General features: G+C 42.6%; 1 protein-coding gene across 3 annotated transcripts in view; it reads right to left on the bottom strand.

The window, feature by feature from the left end:
• ARAP2 (ArfGAP with RhoGAP domain, ankyrin repeat and PH domain 2) overlaps nt 1-17,525 on the bottom strand; it is a 123,161-nt gene that overhangs the window by 68,991 nt on the left and 36,645 nt on the right. For all 3 annotated transcript variants that reach the window (XM_083457959.1, XM_083457961.1, XM_083457960.1), the window contains 2 exons: nt 14,887-15,065; nt 1,253-1,368 (listed from right to left, as the gene is read on the bottom strand). In XM_083457959.1, coding sequence (XP_083314085.1) covers nt 1,253-1,368; nt 14,887-15,065 — 295 coding nt within the window. The remainder of the gene's footprint in view (nt 1-1,252; nt 1,369-14,886; nt 15,066-17,525) is intronic.

Genomic DNA, 17,525 nt, shown 5'->3' with positions numbered 1-17,525 from the left:
TTCTTCTCTTCTGTGCCTCACTCCCGAAAGGAAACACAAACCCTAGGTTACCATGCCTGGAAGCTCTAGAACAGGGGTAGGCAACCTCAGGCCCGTGGGCCGGATGCGGCCCAATCGCCTTCTAAATCTGGCCCGCAGACGGTTCGGGAATCAGTGTGTTTTTACATGAGTGGAATGTGTCCTTTTATTTAAAATGCATCTCTGGATTATTTGTGGGGCATAGGAATTCATTCATTATTATTTTTTTTCCAAAATATAGTCCAGCCCACCACATGGTCTGGGGGGCGGTGGACCGGCCCATGGCTGGAAAAGTTTGCTGACCCCTGGTCTAGAATCCCTTACCACTCAGAGATTGGGATGGCATGCAACACTATTTTTGCTCTATAAACAGGGTTGCCATACATCCTGGAAGTCCTGGGCATGTCTTCTTTTGGGGGTACTACATGCCCATCTAGGGGGAATTAAACATTTTAAAGCAAACGTCCGGGATTTGGGGTTTAATAAAAAGAATTGTGTGCACAGGCAGCTCTGGTTCAGGCTCGAACTCTGCCGTGGGGGACCCGGGCTCTGGTTCGGGTGACCCGGGTTCTGGCATGGGCGGCTTCGGCTTGGCGGTGGTGGTAGGGGGTTATCAGGCAATTGCCTTAAAAAAGCTCAATGACTTTTTGTGTCCAGGTTTTTACCCTCTTGAAATATGGCAACCCTATGCGACAACAGCTGCACAGATGTTACTAGCCCAGAGATGGAAGAAACAACGCAGGCCAGGGAAGAATGGCAAGTTGATGGACCACGCTGAAATGGCAAAATTAACTGAGAAGCTCGGAAACCAAGAGGACAAGAATGGGGGGGAAATTTTAATAGATCTACGAGACCATTGTAAACAGATGAAAACATTAGCAGGATTTTAACCACATTTGTAAAGTAACAAAAACTGGATAATTTAGAGGGACAAAATATTTGGATAATGAATTGATATGTAGGTGTAAATATTATCATTAGGACCCATGGAGGGGGTGGGATGAAGTTGTGAGATTCAGAGTAATCTCTGTATATGGACTTAAAAATGATTTTGTTATATGCTGTTTATTTTTTAAAATCAAACAAAAATTATTTTATTTCTTTTTAAATATATATGGCAACCCTACTACAGAATAATAATAATATTTCATGTAGGTGGTTTCAAAGGTTCTCAAAAATAGTTTCCATAGCTATTTACATTTCCATTATCAAAACAAGTGTTCCAGAGACTTACCTAAAGCTCTTGTAGGGTGTGATTATTTCAAAAGATTGTTTGGCTGTGCGGTCTACCTGTCTCACGTTGGCTACGTTCATGGGGATTATAGTGATGCCATATCCAAGTTTAAAATCCTAGAAATGGGTGTGGAGAAGGAACACATAGTTATGAAACGGCATATAATAGCTTTTAACAACAGTGATTTACAAAGAATGAGGGAAGACAACATTTGCCCACTCATATCCAGGTGACCTTGCTTGTCTTCCTGGGAAACACCTGTATCAAAGATCAATTTATTGGGAAGGCAAGAAGGAAGCTGTTGTGATTCCCTTCAGGACTGGATCCATTGAGCTATCAAACTAGGGTTGCCATACGTCCAGAATTTCTTGGAAATTCATCCTTCGCAAACAGCGTCCAGGTGGAAATTGGTGGAATGTCTGGGAAAATCTAGTCGCAGCCCATGTCAGTAGTGTAGATTTTGGCGATTTTCATTTAAAATAGCTCAGAAACTTTTTTTGCTCAACAACTTTGCCAAAAAAACCCTCAAAAACGTTTGTGTCCAGATTTTCACTTTTTGAAATATGGCAACCCAAATAAAACACCCAGCTCAGATAGTGTGCCAGGTCAACATGGGTGAACCAATCTCAGCTAGTTTACCCTGAAAGACTACGTCAAGTCTCCTTGAGACTCTACGTCACCTTGAGGGTGTTGCCTTCTTCTTTGAGCTTAATTTGAGTATATTTATTTAATATATTCATATACTCTGTAATATTTAAGGCAGCCTGCAGCTGGTTTACAAAATAACAGAGGCAATATGTACAATATAACAAGCAATGAAACAGAGAAACTCTAACATATTGCAATAAAACAATAAACACCCCCCCCCCAAAAAAATAGCAGCACATTCTGAAACATATTTTGAATTAGGGACTTTTTGCTGTCTTAGTTCTTAAAAAGAAAAAGGGGGGAAAGCTATGGTCTTATGTCGGGAGGTGGGGTAGCCTGACTGATGGTTGGTTTTGCTCAAGCATAGGCAAATTTGGCCCTCCAGATGTTTTGGGACTACAACTCCCATCATCCCTAGCTAACAGGACCAGGGGTCAGGGATTATGGGAATTGTAGTCCCAAAACATCTGGAGGGCTGAGTTTGCCAAGCCTGATTTTGCTATTGCTTTGATGCATTTATTGTACTTTTACTGAATGCTTCATTTCGTATTAGGAAGCATTTTCATTTGTTAATGGCTTGTTATTGACATGAGGTGCTTTGAGTTCAACTTGATTGCTGGGGAAGCTGCATATAAATATTGAATCAACTCAGATGTATCACAGTTGCCAAGCTATCCTTGTCTATGTATGACTGCAGCTACCAGCCACTGAGGCCACCTGGGCCTCATGTGTCAATGCAGAATTAAAAAGTACCCTCATATTAAATACTTGATCCTTCAAGGAGAGTGTTGCCCCATCTAGAACAGAATGTCTACCCACATCTTGTAAAAGTAAAGGGACCCCTGACCATTAGGTCCAGTCGTGACCGACTCTGGGGTTGTGATGCTCATCTTGCTTTATTGGCCGAGGGAGCCGGCATACAGCTTCCGGGTCATGTGGCCAGCATGACTAAGCCGCTTCTGGCGAACCAGAGCAGTGCACGGAAACACCATTTACCTTCCCGCTGGAGTGGTGCCTATTTATCTACTTGCACTTTGACGTGCTTTTGAACTGCTAGGTTGGCAAGTGTAGGGACCGAGCAATGGGAGCTCACCCCGTCATGGGGATTCAAACCTCCAACCTTCTGATCGGCAAGTTCTAGGCTCTGTGGTTTAACCCACAGCACCACCCGCGTCCCACCCACATCTTACACACCCCTATTAATCTTTTGTGCTCAAAGGAAATTCAGAGAATTAAGCACACAGCATCCTGGGGAGCTTATGTAAACTAGGTCTCAGACCATCAGACTCCTAAGGTTGGTGTTCTTCAACCCCCAACAATTGTTGCAAAGTAGGTATGCAAAATTTTCAGTCTGGGAATCCTCTTCATTACTTCCATTCATCACTTTGGGTCATTTTTCCATTTCCTTTTCTGTGTTGTTAGTCCTCACTCACTTTTATGACTCCAATAAAACTCTCTTCTTTTGCCTTCATTTATTTCTTAAATCAATGGTGATCTACCTGATGTATCTGCTCTGGTACAAGGCAACAATTTCTCTGGAGACTCCATAGAGGCTTATTAATCCACTCCTATCGGTCGTATGGGTGGAGAATCAGCACTATAATCACCTGTCAGCTTGGGCTTGGCAGCACATTATGTAGCAATGATGTGTACGCTAAGAGGAGGGTAAACCAGACATAATATATAGACTTGGTCAAACTAGGAAGTATGAAGAAAGGCAGAAAGTTCCTGGGATATTTAACCACAATCTAAGCCCATCATCCTTAGCTCACAAGACCAGATTTCCATCTTCCAAGCCAGAAAAGCAAATGGTTTGGGGTGATGGGAGATGTAGTCTGAAGGGCCCCATTATTGCATAGGCAAGATAAGACAGACAAAAGTAAATTATATAAGATAGATGAATACATTAGCTGGAGATCACTAGAAGACTTCTAACAATCAAAGGAATAGGAAACTGTAGTTATAGCATCATTTATTTCCTCTGCTTTTCTGGCACACTGCAACATGAATGATCACAGGATTTTATCCCTTTGCATTTATGATCTGGCACAGGGATGACCTACTGGTTCCCTGTAGACCAGAACCAGCCTCCACAGTAATCCTATCCAGTCCCTGCAACTCACTCCAAGTTTGGCTCAAGATCTCTCTCTACAATTTGCCAAGAACTGTCAATCACTGTCTCTGGCTCCATTTACCATTGGCCTCTTTGCCTTCTGCCCTGCCAGACTCAATGGGGACCAGCCACCATGGTGGACCAATTGTCAGAATCAATATAAGACGTTTCCTAATAAGCTATTAGAAGCAATTTCAGTTGTCTTTAAGCAACCTCTTCTTTATATAACTATTATTATGCAATTATTTCCCAGACTACTGTGAATGCTACCAAATTATCTATAAGATTAAACTGTATTCATAGCATGGTACTTGAAACCACAGTTGTGGGGGCTATTCCAAGAAAACAACACCCACCCTATGCTGAGATCTTACTTTCATAGGCTCAGTGTTCTTTTTTTCCTTGTTTTTTCCCCAATATACAGCAAGAAAACATCACATGTTAACTCACTACTCACATTTCAGGGTGCAGAGAGCTGCAAACTTTGGCTTTAAAAAGCCAAATCTATGGCATATTTTCTGTAATTCCTTTTTTAAAAAAAATACATGTTAACTTTGCAGTTTGTACTTTTAGCCAGGGCTTTTTATTTAGCCGGAACTCACCATAACTCAGTTCCAGCACCTCTCAGGTGGGCACCATTGCCATTATAAGAGAACGAGGGAGGTATTGATGGTGTGTTCCAGAACCTCTTTTTTCTAGAAAAATAGCACTGCTTTTAGCTCTCACACTGCAGTATCTTTTAGATTTTGATCACCAGTAGTAACCATTGCACAAATCTCATGCAACTCTGAGATCAAATTGGAACTAGAGGTTTTCCAGTACACAGGTCACACATTTAAACAGTACCCTATACCAGCTATCAGGCGCAAGCCAGAAGTTAAGGTTAAAAGTGAATAGAATTCTCTGGAGTGATGAGGATACCAAACAGTAACAGAGGAAACACAAACATACTGAACATAGTATAGTGGTACCTCGGGTTAAGTACTTAATTCGTTCCGGAGGTCCGTTCTTAACCTGAAACTGTTCTTAACCTGAAGCACCACTTTAGCTAATGGGGCCTCCTGCTGCTGCCGCGCTGCCGGAGCACAATTTCTGTTCTCATCCTGAAGCAAAGTTCTTAAACCAAGGTACTATTTCCGGGTTAGTGGAGTCTGTAACCTGAAGCATTTGTAACCTGAAGCATATGTAACCCGAGGTACCACTGTAATCATGTTTACTTCAAAAATAACAGAGTACAGTTGTACCTTGGAAGTCAAATGGAATCCGTTCCAGAAGTCCAATCGACTTCCAAAACATTCAAAAACCAAAACGCAGCTTCTGATTGGCTGCAGGAAGCTCCTGCAGCCAATCAGAAGCCTCGTCAGATGTTTGGCTTCCAAAACAACATTCAAAAGCCGAAACACTCACTTCCGGGTTTCGATCGGGAGCTGATTTGTTTGGGTGCCAAGGCATTCAAGATCCAAGGTACAACTGTATTTCAAGAAGTTTGTTCCCACAAGCTTTCAAGGAAGACGCAAGACAGTATGTTAAGAGGCACACTTGATACTCCACAGATCAAGTACACAGTACGCAAATCAGTTGTCTTGCAAACATCCCAAATAATCTCGCATAAGCAATAAGCAGAAGAGGGTAACAGCAGCCGAACTAGATAGCACACAGCAAGAAGGGCAACATACCGACGCAACCCATTTACACAAGAAGAGTGCAATTCCCTCTCAGCTGGGCTTCTCTAGTACAGGAGCTGAACACCATAATAATTAAATGGAGCTTATTCAGAATTTCACACCCTGGTGACTAATGGACTCCAGCAATTGTGATCACATTACGTCCCCAGCTCTGTTCATTTATATTCAGATGTCTGAAGAGTCAATATCAATGACTGGCATTTGCTTAACAGCCAGCAATAATGAAAAGATTACAGAATCAAAGACCCATGAAAAGAGTCACTCCGTCCAGCCCCGTCATTTTGACAAACCCCAAGATGTTCATCCCACCGGGCATTCGTGCTGGTTGTTTAGAACAACCTCAATCATGGTCATGATTTCTTCGGGTATGTCAGGGGGAAAGGGGAAATAAGCTCTCTGACTTTTTCATGGATAACCGCAAACAGCGCCGCAACAAATTTGTTTTATGTCTGAGCTGCATTTAGCCATTTCATTATTCCAGTCCATTATTCCATTATTCTTGGAAACAAACCTCTGTTTCATGTACAGAAGCATCAATAAATGTCCATAGGGCATTTCAGCTCCCTCCTTCCAGCAGCACCCCAGAAAATCACCCCAGGATCCAGGGGAAACGCAAGGGGATGGCAACAGAAGAGGAAATTTGCACCCTTTTCTCAGTGCTTCTGTAGAAAACCTGTGTGTCCTGCTCCTCCTTGGATCCCTGGCAGACTCCAGCAGCCTTGCTCGTCTGTTTACCAATTAGCATTCCCTTAACAAAACTATTATATCTGTCTCATAGCAACATGAGTCATGAAATCAGTTCCTTCAGGCCTCATTTGCTTGGTTCCTCTGCATCAAAACTCCTCAAATTTCTCTTAATCATCTGCTAATGTTGTCCTCAAAAACAAGCCCAAGGTCTAAAATTGGACCAAACAGAATGGGACTTGCCACTTCTGAAAATGTATCAAACTCCATCGCTTCCCTTCCACTTGTCCTACCTCCTCCCAGGATTGTAACCCTCAAAATGCATCTGGCTAAACTGTCATTTTGATTATTCCATGCATCTCCTGTCTGGCCTCCATCCTTGTTGCTTCTCTAGTCGATCAAGTACACAGCTGCTAATGGCAAGTCCCTGTCCTCCTCTCCCCATTCACTTGCTCCCTGCTTCTTTTCCCTGCTGCCAATCAAATGCAGGCTTCTCACTCTCAAGAACCTCATCAACTCTCCATTTCTATCACACCCTCTTGCGGGGAGAGGAAGGGAGAGTTTTGAAATGGCAATGCTTTATTTTTAAAAAGAAATGTTTGTCACTATTTGAACATTAAGAGAACTTTCTTCGTCAGCTTAATCAACAAACACAAATTGAACAAAATCTTGTGGCACTTTAAAGAAGGGAAGCTGTGGACCTTCAGAGGTTGTTGGACTCCATCTCCCATGAGCCCCAGACAACACTCAAGAGATGTTGGGGCCACTGAAGTCCAACAACATATGAGGGCCATCCATAGGTTCCTCATCCCACAAATCAATTGTGACATATGGCTTTATGTGTCAGAGCCCACCTAAGTAGTGGCCAAAAACAAGAAACACTTGGCATAATATTACGAGGCATTACTTTTTAGCATGAGAACCCTTTAACAACACCGTGCACATGTTTGCAAATCCTCAGTAAACAGTAAAAGCCAAACTAAAAATCTCAGTGAATGGTTAGGCCTATGTGGGAAAACATAGTCACTTAGGTAAGTCAGTCCCATGTTGTTCAGGGCTATATATCACCTTGAACTTGACCCAGTAGCAAGTTGGCAGCCAGTGGAATGTTTTAAGCAGCAGCATCACATGTTCGTGGTTGTATGATCCAATCAGCGGCCACACAACTGGGTTCTGCACCAGCATTCTGGATCAACACCAAGGAAAGCCCCCCATGAGCGGCTTGTTGTAATCCAGTCTTGAGGTTGTCAATGCCCAAGTCACAGTGGAAAGCCTTTCCTGGACTAGGAAAGGCTGTATCTGGTGCAGCAGGTGAAAAGGCTGCTTGCCACTGGGGCCATTGGGGTCTTTAGTGACAAGGATGGAACATGGATCACCCCCGGAGTACATACTTCATCCTTTGGAAGGAGTGCAGCCTCATCCAGAAAAGACAGTCTGCCTAACTCCCAGGCCCAGGAATCACCCGTCCACAAGACCTCCTTCTTGTCAGAATTAGGTTTCACATTACTGACCCTTGTCCAAGTCACCACTGAATCCAGGAACTCATCCAAGACCACACCCAATTCAAACATAACTGAGAAACAGAGCTAGGTGTCAGCATGCAAATGAACAAGTGCTCCAAATCTCTTGGTGCCTGTTCACTGACCCCATTAATAACATGCCTAATATGATTTTTCAAGCACAAAACCTTTTTAAAAAATTAAAGCTTATATTTTAAACCCTTATGCTAATTAGTAATTAACCTAGAACTGATTATCTCCAAATCTGGAAGAGCTGTGTACAGCTTTTAACCAAATGAAAAACAACAAAGCCAGCGGACCTGATGGGATACCTGCCAAAGTCTTCAAAGTGAGCGGAATTGAACTTACACAACAACTTCACAAGCTCATCGGAAAAAATCCGGGAGAGAGAGGAGATCCCAGTAGACTTTAGGGATGCCAAAATTATCAATCTCTTTTTTCTTATTTTTTTAAGGTGACTGTAAACTATCAAGACATCTCTTTATTAGCTGCAGCCAGAAAAATTCTTACAAGGATCTTAGCAAACCACCTCCTAACAATATCTGAGGCTACCCTTCCTGAATCCCACAATGGTTTTCGACCTTCTAGGGGCACAGTGGACATGATTTTCACCACTCAACAGCTTCAGGAAAAATGCCGAGAGCAAAACCAATCCCTGTATATGCCCTGTAATGCCCTGTGGACTGTCCTTCTGCAAATTGGCTGCCCAGATAAATCTTTGAACATCCTTTGGCTCCTCCATATTACAGCAACAATCGTGGATAACAATGGATCTCAATATGAACCATTCACAGTGGAATCAGGTGTTAAACAGAGTTGTGTTATTGCCCCAACGCTATCTATTATTTTCATCGCCATGATCCTACACTTTGTCGAAGAGAAACTCCCCACTGGAGTAGAAATCATATACTGAACAGATGGAAAGCTCTTCAATCTGAGCAGGCTGAAAGCAAAGAGTTAGATTACCATAACTTCCATCATAGAGTTTCAGTATGCTGGAGTGTGTGCGCACTCAGAGGCCGCCCTTCAAACCATCCTAAATATCTTCGCAGAAGCTTACAAAAAGCTTGGCCTATCGCTCAACATCCAAAAAACCAAAGTGCTGCACCAACAAGCACAAAACAACCCCTCTGCAATGCCACATATCCAACTCAATGGTGTAACATTGGAAAGTGTCAATCACTTTTCCTACCTGGGCAGTTATCTTTCCACAAGGGCTGACATGGATGCTGAAATCCAGCATCGCCTGAGCTCTGCAAGTGCAGCTTTCTCCCAATTGAAGTGCAGAGTGTCTAAGGACTGGGACATTCGCAGGGAAACCAAAATGCTTGGTTACAAAGCTATTGTGCTACCAACCTTACTGTATGCTTGTGAAACATGGACCACTTTTAAATGCCATCTCCAACTCCTTGAAAGATTCCATCAATGGTGTCTCCAAAAAAAATTACAAATCACTTGGGAAGTCCAGCGAACAAATGTCAGTATACTGGAAGAAGCAAAGATCACCAGTGTTGAAGTGATGATTTTCAACATCAACATAGTTGGATTGGTCATGTTGTTCAGATTATCATCTTCCAAAGCAACTACTCTATTCTGAACTTAAAAATGGAAAGTGTAATGCTGGTGGTCAACAATAGAGGTTTAAAGACTTTCTCAAGGCAAATCTTTAAAAATGTAGTATAAACACTGACAACTGGGAGTTCTCCAATTGGAGAATAGCCTTTACCAAAGGTATCATGGACTTTGAAGACGCTTGAACTCAAGACGAAAGAGAGAAACCCTCACCATGATCAACTCCTGCCCAGAAACCTATGTCCCCACTGTGGAAGGACGTGTAGATCCAGAATTGGCCTTCACAGTCACTTACAGACTCACTGTTAAGATTGTGTTCATGGAAGACAATCTTACTCAGCTACGAGTGATCGCCAAAGAAGAAGATTTCTGATGTTGCCAGTTTTTAAGTGCAGGTATCATCAGAACAGCTAAGAGTGGGAAAACGCACACACAGGATATTATGTGTTCCTAACACATTGAGAATATATGGGTCAGTTTGTTCTGCCGGAAATAATTGGTCAAAGTGACTTCCCAGGGGAGGCAAGTGTCCTCTTGCAAAGTAAGCAACACCCTCACCTAGTCAGCTGTGACAAGCACTCCAGGCCTTGTGGGGCTTCCTTGCTGTGGGAACTAATGGCTATATATATCCAGGCCATGCTTTTGAAGAGACTTGGAAGGGACCTTAAAGCTAGGACAGTGCCCTCTGCAAACTGCCTCCACTCAGAGGAAAGTCAGTTAGGTCATGCTGGCAGTGAAAATTTGGTCTAAGGGGACTCCAAGTTATCTTGTCATTTTAGCCTATGTGCTTCCATTTGGCATTTGCTTCTTCGGTTTGATGGAAAATTTTCATTTAGGGCAGTACTACCAGAATAGGGTGTGCACCAAAATTCCCCCACTATTGTCATGTTTACTACTGAAGAAAAAGACTAGTCCCCATCCACAAAGCTAAATATTGGTTTGTCATGAATGTTATATACGGCTTAACTCCAGAGGAGTGTACTCACATCTGAATCCCAAAATCAACAGTTAGGCAACACCTTCATTAGGACCAACTAAAAGGGCACAAGATTTTGAAAAGAAACTGAGTTCTCCAAAAAATCTCTGTCAGGCTTGATGTTTTGCAAAGCAGTGAGGAAAGGGGAGGCATCAAAAGAAAAATAAATTGGTCTGATTGATAGCCATAAGGTTACAAATCTAGATTCAGTCACAAGATAGAGATTGCATAAATCCCTATGGGTGTTGCAGTTTTGTTATACAGTGGTACCTCGCAAGATGAATGCCTCGCAAGACGAAAAACTCGCAAGATGAAAGAGTTTTTTGTTTTTTGAGTTGCTTCGCAAGACGAATTTCCCTATGGGCTTGCTTCGCAAGACGAAAACATCTTGCGCCTTTTTCTTAAAACCGTCAATGCATTCCTATGGGAAACCGTCAATGCATTTCCGTGCTTCACAAGACGAAAAATTCACAAGACGAAAAAACTCGCAGAACGAATTAATTTCGTCTTGCGAGGCACCACTGTACATAAGATTCAGAGAAAAAGAGCGATGGGTTATCCCCGTTTTTGCAAGCAAATTTCAGAGGTTCATTATTATTATTATTATTATTATTATTATTATTATTATTATTATTATTTTATTAAATATTTTTAGTTTACAAAATTACATGCATTGTCTCTTTTTCAGGTTGTGTTTTCTACAGATCTATTACATTTGTTGTGAGACATTCGTCTTATATGCTGTATAAGATTCGGAAGAAAAAGAGTGGGGGGAGGTTCTTTGCCAGGCAGAAAGCAAGCATGATGCTCCCTCCTTTATTTCTTACCTTCCCATGCCAGGAATAGAAACTTTTGATCTCAGTATGTAGCAAGCCATAGCTGTTCGCTTTGTTCAAACTCAACAAAGGATGATTCCCACAAACCCACTGTATGCTCACAAACCAGAAGGGCAAATCATAAACCACGGATTGCATTACTGCTGCTATAAAGTTACACAAACCATAGACTGCCTGTTTTGGACAAAACAATTACCGTATTTTTCGTCCCATAGGATGCACCGGCCCATAGGACACACCTAGTTTTTTGGGGGGGAAATAAAGGGGGGAAATTATTTTTTCCCCAGGTGCGGGGCTGGGGCGGGGGAAGCCCGAGCTTCCCCTGACCCCAGCCCCCAGAACAGTGCTGAGCTCAGCGCGCCCCAAGCTTCTGGGTGCCGGCAAGGTCTCCGCTAGCCATGGGAGAGTTGCGCGACTTTGCGCGGCTCTCCCACAGCTAGCTAGCGGAGCACTGCGCGAAGCCCGAAGCTTGGGCGTGCTGAGCTCAATGCGCCCCAAGCTTCTGGGTGCCAGCAAGGTCTCCGCTAACCATGGGAGAGTCGCGCGGCTCTCCCACGGCTAGCGGAGGGCTGCGCGAAGCCCGAAGCTTGAAGTATGCTGAGCTCAGCATGCCCCAAGCTTCTGGGTGCCAGCAAGCTCTCCGCTAGCCGTGGGAGAGCTGCGTCTCCCACGGCTAGCGGATAGCTTCCTGAAGCCTGGAGAGCGAGAGGGGTCGGTGCGCACCGACCCCCCTCGCTCTCCAGGCTTCAGCGAAAGCCTGCATTCACCCCATAGGACGCACACACATTTCCCCTTCATTTTTGGAGGGGGAAAAGTGTGTCCTATAGGGCGAAAAATACAGTAGGTTTGGCTGCAAATGAAGATTAGAAGTTTCTGACCTTAGCTTACGAGGAGAAGAAAAAGGCAGGGGGGAAGCTTGAGGGTTCAGTGTTTTGTTGTACATGTGAATAGCCTTGAACACAGATTGTATACCTTTGTTCACGTAATATAGCATGAGGAGGTAAAAGTGGCTTTTATTTGCCCCTGATTGGGAAGAGGATCCAAAATAATGGTGCTTCCTCTGGACAACACAGAATAAAGGGTAAATTGCTCTGTGATTTTTAGATTCTCTTTCCTTGCTATGGCATCAGTGAGATAATTTTCATTTATCTCTTATAGACTGAATGTGGCTAAAATCAAAACCTCTTTAATGCCGTTTGATATATATTTAAGTTACATAAGCATTTTCAATACATTCATGTGATTTTACTTGCCTCAACTCATTTACCTTCAGAGCTTGATATGAAATAACCTTGCTTCCTTCTATGCTAAACACGGAGGGGTTACAGTCATGTGGTCCATTTGCTTTATCATTTATGTTTATGAAAACCTATGTTTCAAATCCTATATCTGGCCTGCTCACACAGATAAGAACTTCACTAAGCATGCCGGTTTAGCTATATTGCAATATAAAAATTATTTTAATGTACGTATATCATTTTAATAGAGCATTTTACTTTCTTTTCTTATTTAATATGGCCTGTTGTTTTTGTGTCAGTTCCATTTTTAGCTCTGAAAAGCGACTAATAAATTCATAAGGTACTTAACAGACTGTGTTCAGATTAGAAATCTCTCTGTGTCGGAAGATTTTACCCTATCAAAAACTTTGAAGTTTGAAATTAACCTCAGACATGAAGTTGCACTATCAATAAACTTCGGAATAGACATGAGATTATGTTTAGCTTCATACTTTTTTTTGGAAAAATGCTGCAATATACTTTTGGACTTTTACCTATCAAATTTAAAAGCCATCAGTATATCAACTTGACCTCTTCTGCTTTCAAACACTGTTATTAGTCTAGACAGATGTCTTAACGCTACCATTAAAATAAACCTATGGGAGACACCATGGGAACAGTTCCCGGATAGATGAGGATTTCAGCACTCTCACAACACTCCGTATACTTGCCCAAGTATCAATCAACAGAATATACTACCTCTTTCTAGGAGAAAAAATAAATAAAAATGCTGGATACCTCTAATGGCATCTAAGATATATTCCAGGGATGGGAATCTTTGGTTCTATGTTGTATGGATACAACTCCAATCATCCCTGGCTATGGGCCATGCTAGCTGGGGCTGATGGGAGTTTAGAGACGAAGAAGGAGGAGGAAGAGGAGGAGGAGAAATGTTTCTATTTCCAAACTGATGAGATGTTGATGAACTCCATTCTCCCTCTCCAACAGGGGCAATGGTCAGGAATAATGGAAGTTGCAGCCCAGCATCAAAGAGAGGTCACCATCCCCATCCCTGCCTCAGAATTTGGCCAAGGAAGCATTTGGCCAATATTTAGTGATGTAGGGAAAGCAAAAAAAATCAGAGAACAGGCTAGGATGATGCTTACCTTACTAAGTTACCAACTCTTATGTGAATCTGCTCTTTTGTGGGTGACTGAGTTCTGAGGCAAGGTTGATGGCAGCGCATGAGAGGGCTTTCTCTGTTGCAACGCCCCTTAATGAGGAACTCCTTGTCACAACAGGTTAAATTCCTCTTTACGTGTGTTACAGCAGAAAATATTGAACATTTTCCTTCTTAAATCAAGCTTTGGATTCAGTTGCTGCTTAGCATAGTAACTGAGAGCACTGGGAGTGTTGCTCTTTGTGGCCTTTTTTCTATGCCGCTGTTTTTAGTCTGATAATCTGTCTTTTAATGCCTGTTTTAAAAATAAGCCATTTCAAGGTACACCTTTGTGGAGGGGAACAGCGGGACATTGATTTAAGTACAGTGGTACCTCTGGTTATGAATTTAATTCGTTCCGGAGGTCAGTTCTTAACCTGAAACCGTTCTTAACCTGAGGTACTCCTTCAGCTAATGGGGCCTCCCACTGCTGCCGCACGATTTCTGTTCTCATCCTGAGGTAAATTCTTAACCCGAGGTACTACTTCCGAGTTAGCGGAGTCTGTAACCCGAAGTGTTTGTAACCCAAGGTGTTTGTAACCCGAGGTACCACTGCAATAAATAAATAAAATAAAGGCCTCACTCATAATGCTATCGGTGGGAAGAAAGCAGTGTTAAAAACGCCCTTACTGAATGTAGCCCACCTAGCAGCTGTATGCCATTACTTTAGGACTGTGAAGGTTACATTATACCATGTCAGACCAATAGTGTCTATGATGACCGGGAGGGATTCTCCAGGGTCTTGGGCTGTGATCTTCCCTAACCTCTCTGTATGGGGTTTTTCCCCTCCAGAAGGTCCAAAAATGAAGGGGAAATGTGTGTGCGTCCTATGGGGTGAATCCAGGCTTCAGGAAGCTATCCGCTAGCCGTGGGAGACGCCTGGCGTGCTCTGGTCCATGGTGTCACGAAGAGTAGGACACGACTAAACGACTAAACAACAACAACAAAATCAGATGAAAATCCATGGCTGCAGGTGAGATTTAATGCAGGGCCTGTTCACCCCCAAACCATGTTTTCTCATAAGAAGCACAATGCCACTGTCATTCTGCATATGCTTCATACCTGTAAAGTTTGAGAAATACTATACAGCATTTTCATCTAGAGCACTAATACGATTACTGATTACGATTCAGGTTGGGGAAAAAGAAAAGCCAGACATTTTACCTGATCATTTTTGCAGATCCACACATTGTTTCCTTGCAGCAAGGTGAAGATTTTGGCTTTGTATCCTTTCAGTTCCAGATACCCGCTTTTCTCAGGAGGAACAGCGGTTCTCACTCGAGAGATTTCAGGTTGCGACTGCATAGCTCTGAGTATTGTAGCAATCCAGTCATTTCTTTCATCTAAAAAAATAAAAGGGAAGAAAATGGCTCAAAAACTACTCATTGCAAGCAACTATTCAACACAATTTTAATGCTGAATTTTTAAAATGTTTTGCTTATGACTTTGTTTCACAACACTGACATAAGCTTTGGGGACACAATGTTGAAAGGCAGGACATTAATCTGGAAATAAGGTGGAAAAATGAACTTGAAACATAAGTAATCCTGCAGATGTATTGTGTCCTTTGAACTAGGCATGTGAGACACAATTCATTCCATAATATACTGGTATGTTGCAATAAATGCCACTTAGATGAGGAAGTATCTCCTCTACTGAAATATCTTTTCATAGTAGTGGTCTACTTGTGTGACCAACACAATGTCAGAAGGGAAGATTTATGAATAAGGACTTTGTCTTCCATGAATAGAGCCATACTGTGTGTGTGTTTTTCTCCTAATCACAGGAGATATGTGCTTCTGAGTCCCCTTTCTCCATGTTTCTATTGTCCATATCAATAGAGCACTTTCGCAGTTGCAATTTTCATAGATCATCTGGTTACAGCAAAGAAGGATAGGGCAATAAGGTCTGCATTGACTCCAGCTACAAAAGCTGAGGCTGCTGAAGAGGCCAGAGATCCATCTTGGCTGTCTCTTAGTGCAGACTCAGGTCATCAGTCCTGAGCTTCCACAGCCACCATTGGCAGGATTGACAGCAACAGCAGCTTATGACAATATTTTAATATCTTGCTAATGATGCTGTTTTACAGGTACACTCTTTATTAGACTTCACTTAGTAATGTTTTCTTCTGAAAGGTTTAAGACAAAAAATTAACTTTGCTGAGTTAAATGTGCATTCTGTGGCCGACCGCCCTCTTTTTAATGTTTTACGTTGAAATCTTCAGTATAATACTTTAGCTAAAGGTTACTTTCCCATTAATTATGCTGCTTTGAATGTATACTTTATATTTGACTTTCTTCACTGCTGTTTTATTCTAGATAGCTTAGTTTGATGTTTTCATGTAGGTTGTAAACCACTTTGATATCTTTTCTTAAGTATAAAGCAGTGTAGAAATTAAATGAAGAAGAGGAAGGAGAAGGAGAAGGAGAAGAAGAAGAAGAAGAAGAAGAAGAAGAAGAAGAAGAAGCTTTAACATATTTGTGGATACAATAATAAACATTAACCAATTGTGCTTCTTTGGTTTTAATGGCATATTTAACTATAAATCTTTTGGCTTAAATGGCTGTAACACTAATGAAATTATGTCCACCTTTAACAAACAAACAAACAATTCCACTGTGGCCACTTTTTGACAAAAGTGATATGAGTGCCAGCATATTAGAACAGCAAACACTAACTGCAAGTATCATTGCAAAAAGGCCATAGCACACAACACATCTTAATGAGGAAGACAGGCAACACTCCAATTCTATAGCTAACTTAATGGGGAAAGGGAAAATTCTGCATGCATCCAATCAACGAGAAGAAACGCCTTCTGGAAAAGCTAAGTTTATACTTGAGGATGGAAGTCCTCAGCCAAGGACCAGGCAAACTCAAAAGGGAGGCATTCAGTAATGTTGGGTTGTAAGATTGCCTTCTCCCACAGTGGCACTGCCAGGTATCAGTAGACTGGAAACCTCTTGGAGAAGACTTCTTCAAAGAAAAGGTTGGGGGGGGGAACAGTCCCTTCCTCATTGCCTGGTCAGCCAGGCAAACCACTACAGCGGCAATTCTCATCGAGAAGGGAGCATGCTTGTTTTCTCCTCCTGGAGGGTAGGACTAGAACCAATGGCTTCAAGTTGCAAGAAAGGGGATTCCAACTAAACATTCAGAAAAACTTTCTGACAGTAAGAGCTGTCCAGCAGCGGAACAGACTCCCACAAGAAATGGTGGGCTCTCCTTCCTTGGAGGTTTTTAAGAAGAGGTTGGATGGTCATCTGTCATGAATGCTTTAGCTGAGATTCCTGCGTTGGAGGGACTTGGGCTATATGATCCCTGGGGTCCCTTCCAACTCTAAGATTCTATGATTCATAGGGCCTTTGTGCATTGCTATAAACATAAAGGTAAAGGGACCCCTAACCGTTAGGTCCAGTCGTGACCAACTCTGGGGTTGTGCGCTCATCTCGCTCTATAGGCCGAGGGAGCTGGCGTTTGTCCGCAGACAGCTTCCAGGTCATGTGGCCAGCATGACTAAGCTGCTTCTGGTGAACCAGAGCAGCACATGGAAACGCCGTTTACCTTCCCGCCGGAACGGAGTGGGTATTTATCTACTTGCACTTTGATGTGCTTTCGAACTGCTAGGTTGGCAGGAGCTGGGACCGAGCAACGGGAGCTCACTCCATCACGGGGATTCAAACCGCCAACCTTCTGATCGGCAAGTCCTAGGCTCTGTGGTTTAACCCACAGCGCCACCCGCGTCCCTGAGTGCTATAAACATAGCAAAGCCCCAATCAGTCACACCCAGCCTCCTCAGTTCTCTGGAC

This window comes from Podarcis tiliguerta (genome assembly GCF_965153285.1).
Source record: "Podarcis tiliguerta genome assembly, chromosome: 9".
Classification (NCBI taxonomy): Eukaryota; Metazoa; Chordata; class Lepidosauria; order Squamata; family Lacertidae; genus Podarcis; species Podarcis tiliguerta.
Note: the sequence above shows the minus strand (reverse complement) of the source record. Positions and strands in the feature narration are given on the sequence as shown.